At 40.1% G+C, this 6,000-nt stretch overlaps 1 protein-coding gene across 3 annotated transcripts in view; it reads left to right on the forward strand.

Moving 5' to 3' along the window:
* The window catches only part of usp25 (ubiquitin specific peptidase 25), a 31,826-nt gene extending 26,492 nt beyond the window's left edge, over positions 1-5,334 (forward strand). For all 3 annotated transcript variants that reach the window (XM_046861188.1, XM_046861190.1, XM_046861191.1), the window contains 4 exons: positions 1,773-1,852; positions 2,211-2,334; positions 4,011-4,206; positions 4,495-5,334. In XM_046861188.1, the coding sequence (XP_046717144.1) occupies positions 1,773-1,852; positions 2,211-2,334; positions 4,011-4,206; positions 4,495-4,673 (579 nt within the window). In that variant the 3' untranslated portion in view covers positions 4,674-5,334. The remainder of the gene's footprint in view (positions 1-1,772; positions 1,853-2,210; positions 2,335-4,010; positions 4,207-4,494) is intronic.
* The last annotated feature ends 666 nt before the right edge of the window (positions 5,335-6,000 follow it).

Consider the following 6,000-nt stretch of genomic DNA (forward strand, 5'->3'; position numbering starts at 1 on the left):
TACTAAATATACACTATATTTTCAATTTTATAAAAATTAATTCCTATTGCTGATATTGCATACAAGAATATCTGTGAAAATTAAACCCATTTACTGCATTTTATTTCCATATTACATCAAAATGCGAATACAAATATATACATTTAAAAAATCATAAATCTAAAAATAAATTTCAAATTACTCAAAAATTTTAAAAAGGTAAACGCACTGTACGGTGATTTTAGTTTGAAATGATCTCAAACGTTTTCTTTGGCCAGAATCTTCTCCTCGCCCTTCGCTGTTTTTTTACGCGCTCATCCATTTTTCATTACGCTGTGCCTTAAAAGTTTAGCAAGTGGTGCATCAGTAATAATGGTCCGTTGGGAAACACAATGCTCCGTGTGTAGTTAAATTGACTAAATGCATCAAGGCACATGATTTGCCTCAATTCTTTTTTTGCATCCAAATTATTCAAGTTACTTGGAGAAACGTTTCAGCCCCACTTGCTTCAGCTCTTTTTTATCACGGGTTGTTGATCTGACCCAAAAATTTAGTTGGAGTCATCACTCTATAATACTGTTTTCCACTGATTCTAATTACTATCTTTGTGAGCTTTAACATGTCTTATCCTTTAAATCAATTCGATTCATTTTCATTAGTATTGCGCTTTTAATCAATAGACTTTGTGTCAAAGTAGCTTTAGACAGACAGTGTTGTAATAAAGAATGAATTTGTTCTTTATAAGTGTAAGTTTGCCCCTAATGAACAACCCAGTGGTGACTGTGGGAAGGAAAAAACTCCCTGAGATGGCATAAGGAAGAAACCTTGAGAAGAACCAGACTCTGAATGTCCATTTAATACGGTTAAATGTTTTTGAGGTGTGCAGTGATGATCAAATGCAACCTGTGGTCCTGAGCCATTATAGCAGACTGTTGAAATTAAGTACAGTATAATCCAGTCTGTTTAAATACCATTCCTAATCAAGATTATTCAGAAGCGTCAACTTGGCATCCAGATAAAACTGCCAGATGCTGAGCCAGGTTCTTTCTGGACTTCCTGTCTCTCAAAAAGAAAATGAAAAGCTTCATCGGATTTTCTGGAAAGTTTTCATTGGCTTTCCTGTCCTTTTTTTCCATTTTATTTTATATTATTATTATTATTATTTTATCTCTGACCTCTCCATCAGAACAGCTTCAATACATCTTTATAATCCTTCATCTAGAGGAGCCAGTTTGTTTGCTGATTTTTCTTTGAGAGTGACCGTGCTGATGCAAAAGTATGGTTTCATGTCTGACAATTTCTGTGATCTTTAGCATTTTAAATAAAAGGATGTGATTTGGGAGTTGTTCTTATTAGGAAGTTTCAATAAAGCCTGGTGTAAAAGAGCTTTTTTTAAAGCAGGTTGTTTGACATTAAATAGTAAGACATGTACAGGTGATAGCAATGAGATTAATTAGGGTTCTATTCCACTTCGGTTTACGTGAGCCAGGTTCCTGCTGTTGCTCAAGGTCACGCTAAATACTTGCCACTTCAGAAACTGTTTATTATTATTATTATTATTATTATTATTATTATTAATATTTTAAATACTGCATACAAATTTACAAAGCGCCTGAGCACTAATTCTGTATGGTCATTATAACATTTGCTGAAACACCTAATCTTATGGTGGTCTAAGACTTTTGCACCATACTGTAGATTAGTTCAAACACTCAATTGTTTTAAGAGTAATGTCATCTATTGTTTTTGCATATTGTTACTCGTGTGGTCTGATTGGAGATTTGTGTGAATAGATGTGGCATCAGGACTACAGAAATTTCCGTGAGACCACGATCTTGCTAATGATTGGCCTCGAGCTGTTTCAGAAGAAAAGGTAAATACATCCGAGAAACCCGTCTTTTCTTAAGATGTAGTGTTGCTTTTTTAAATAATAAAAAGGAAAAAATTCATCTTCTTTCGAAATCTCCACTAGGGGGCAGTGTAATCTCTAGGTTTTTGTACTTCTCTTGTCAAGTGCAGGGTCAGGGCCTAGTGAGAAATGTAAATCTTTTCATTAGTATGTTTAATTATAGATTATTTGCAACAGTGACAATTAAATGCAGACAAATAAGAAACGTTTTAATAATAATATTGTGTCGGCTCGAGTAGTACGCCGGGGCCTAGTTTACTGTAAAATATCTGCGCACGTGTCAATTATCACGGTGCCGTGCTCTTCTGTTTTTCTGTTGCAGTTATGTGGAGGCGCTGATGTACCTGGTGTACTCGTATCAGTACAACAAAGAGCTGCTGTCCAAAGGACCCTACCGAGGGCATGACGAAGAGCTCATAGGCCATTATCGCAGAGAGTGCCTGCTGGTGAGTGTGTGAGTGTGTGTTCGTGTTTGAGCGTGGGTGCGTCAGCTCTAGCATGGCCTTTAGCCCCGGGGTCAGAACCGGATCACCCCTCCCATATGTGTCTCACAGCTGTGTGGAGCAGCAATTTCCATCAGAAATACAACTGGTTAGATATAAAGTCAAACCGAGTGTGCAGACAAGCTTACACTTGTAGGTTACAATTAATTTGGACTCGTTTAAGCGAACAAAACACTAAACTGCTGTATGGAGTACCTGCTTCAACAGCGTTTTACACACGGAGCGCCAGATACTTCAGTGTAGTTTTAGTAAAACTTTGCTCAAAACTTACTGTGTCACTATTAAAAATAGTCTGGAATTTATTAATCCATTAATCATCTGATTTTATTGGTGCAGAGACGATGTTGAAATCCTGCCATCGCCATTAATCAGTACTAACACACACACACACACACACACACGGAGATCTAACACACCCACTGCCCTAGTTTATATTACCCCAAATAATTGAAGGATGATGCAATTCATTTGAATTTAAAAGCCAAAAGTGTAATCCAACCTGTCTGGAATATGAGATATGCTTGATTAGATCCTTAAGAGTCAAGTATGTTATTTTAATATGTGTGTGTGTGTGTGTGTGTGTGTGTGTGTGTGTGTGTCCGTGTCCAAGAGAGGGAGAGAGAAAGTGAGAAAAAAAAGCTAGAGAAAGAACACTGTTTAAATGAATAACCATTTTAAAAAATGTGTTAAGGCTTTATGGCATCTCTGTGATCATCTTAGTTTTACACCGCGAGACTTCGCTATCTGATTAGAGGAAAGACAGAAAGCCTCTATCGAAACACGTCATACCGTTTCAATTTGTGTTTTTCTCATCATACGCCTGACCCGTGGGAACCGTAGACGATCCCTCTGGCCTTTTCCTCTCCCTCTCTGAGCTCATTAAAAGTGTTTCACTTTAATGACTATAGTGCTTTTGCGTTTGGAACGGCTGTATATCTGAAGCGATCTTTATAAGTTTGCTGCGTTTACTGTCGCACTTCAAAGCACATTGGGAGTTGGTGCGTTTGGGTTTCCTGTCCATTTTGTTAGCTTCATCGAATAATCAGTGTGGCTTTCTTTTAGTGAATGCTCCTTCTAAGAACTTTGGGACCTGTGAGTGTGTGTGTGTGTGTTCTTGCGCACCCAGTAACCCTAAACGGCTGTTGTGCTCTAATGTAATCATCGGGCTGTGACTAGGAAGCAGCCGCTGCTGCGAGTGTAAACACATTACCGTGCCGTTGTCCTCGTTTCACCTCCACCATTTTGGAGCTGCACAGGGGCTCTGGCTCACAGTCAAGCCCTGGCTATTTTCCCCCGCTGTTGTGCTTTAATTGGAAATACTGCTAACATTGACATAGCTAATGTACTGTGCTGCCTTTTTTTTCTCTTTAGTGCGTCGCACGCCTATTCGCTAATTCCGCAGTTGACTCGTGAAGGTCTGCAAGGTTGTTTGTGCCGCAGGGCCCTTGAGAGCGGCCGCGAGCGCATTGGCAGGCACGTCCGCCTCTGCGTCAGTAACGTAAAAAAAAATTGCTCCAAATTGTTCCTCGCCGGATGAAAGATGCGCACAAGCCGAGAGCTTTACGTCGAACCGTACGAGGTACATAATGTGCATTTGTGTACACGTCTGATTTCCGCAGAAGCTGAACGAGCAAGCAACAGCCTTGTTCGAGAGCGGCGAGGAGCCGGAGGTCAACAATGGCCTGACCATCATGAACGAGCTGGTGGTGCCGTGCATCCCTCTGCTGTTGCTGGACGAGATGGAGGAGAAGGACATGGTGGCTGTGGAGGACATGAGGAACCGCTGGTGCTCATATTTGGGCCAGGAGATGGAGTGTAAGTGATGCGAATTATCTCTTATAGCTGGAATACAACATATTGATTATATTGAGATCATTAGATTTTATGACATTTTTTTAAATTAATAGTTTATTACTATGCTTTACTACCGGTTTATCAAATTAACGAACTACCAAATTAATAAACATTGTCTGATCTGATCTGATTTTTTATTAGAAAGCGGTCTTTTGCTCACCGACTATTCTGCCTACATCAGCACAGGATTTGCTACTCTTACTTGTTTGTTATTTCGAATTGACACACATTCGTCTTCTGTCTTCGCAGCTAATCTTCAGGAGAAACTGACCGATTTCCTCCCAAAGTTACTCGACTGCTCTACAGAGATCAGGAGCTTCTCTGAGCCACCCAAACTTCCTTCGTACTCCACCCTGAAACTGTGCGAGTGCTTCGGCCGCATCATGGCCTCCCTTACAGTCAGCCGGACGCCCGCCGATGGCAGATGAGCCCTTTCAAGGACCTCTCTTAACTTCTCCCCCCAAAGCCTTCTTTCAAAGCAGGGCTGCTTGAGCTGTTTTCATATATATTTCTTTTTATCATCATTATCCCTATCATTATCACTAGCATTTGGAGATTTCGCTCATCTTTTAAAGCTAACATGGCACAGAGGAGAAGGAAAATGAGCGTTAACAAAATGGGATTACAAACTTCACAGCTTAGAATTCGCAGCATGCTGCTCTGGCTTTATCAAGCGAGGTTGAAAATGTATTTGGTTATTTTATTGTTGTTTTTATTTGCTTCTTTTTTTCTCCTTCAACAATCAATTATTTTTTCATGAGTCGACCCTTTTTGGAGTTAAAAGGAAAGACCTGCTGCTCAGCCACCCCTTTATTACAGCATTACCGCACTCGTTTTCTTTGTTCTTTTTCCTAAAGGTCGGGACTGAACGTAAAGATCAGGAGAGTCAGAGATGGCTTGAGATGTATAGAGATGTGTGTATAGGTCTTTGACCTTAGGACTGCAACTCTCAAAGTTTTCAGCGCTGTGCTAGGCAGTCGCGGACACGCCGCACGGCTTGTTTATAAATTGAGAGAATAAAGTTTTATTTATGGCGCTTTTAGGCCAGATATCTGTTTTGCTCAATTAAAGCTTGTTATTTTGAATTAAGTGGGCTTCAATAGAAAGTGTCCCATATTTCTTGGAGGTTGGGGGTGGGGGGTGGGGGGTTGGGTGGGGACATTTCTTGCAAAAACATAATATTAGTGTTTAGCAATCCATTAGGCTGTTTATAAGAGCTTCGGTTCTATGCCCAGATAAGCTTTCACAGCTGTACTAATTATCTAAAAACGTGCGCTACGTGTTACTTTACCATATAGCCAACAGGAGTAGGTGCTGCGTTCGTGCATTCCTGAAAACATTTCCTGCAGGGAAAGAAGGGGCCACATTTCCTGCCACACAGAGCTTTGGCCTCATGAGATGTGACACAGTCGTGTTTTGATTCTAAACACTATGCTGACCATGATATTATATTAAGCCTCTATTTACAGCCGCTCAAGAAAATTGCTGTGTATATCTCCTTCCTAGAAACCTCCATACAGTCTCGGTTTGAGAGTGATAATGCCATTAAAAGATACCATATCGCTTGGTTTAGAGCTTTTTAAATGCAATTAATTGGACAGTGTTGTTCATTTACTAAGCACTTCATCTAGGTCAGAATCTCAGTGGATGCAGAGTCCATCCTGGAAACATTGGTCATGAAACATCACCAAGCCACTACCAGCATGTTTTTTGAAAGCTGAGAGAAAACCTGAGAAACCTAAGAAACATATTAGG

This window comes from Silurus meridionalis, chromosome 11 (assembly GCF_014805685.1).
Source record: "Silurus meridionalis isolate SWU-2019-XX chromosome 11, ASM1480568v1, whole genome shotgun sequence".
NCBI lineage: Eukaryota > Metazoa > Chordata > Actinopteri > Siluriformes > Siluridae > Silurus > Silurus meridionalis.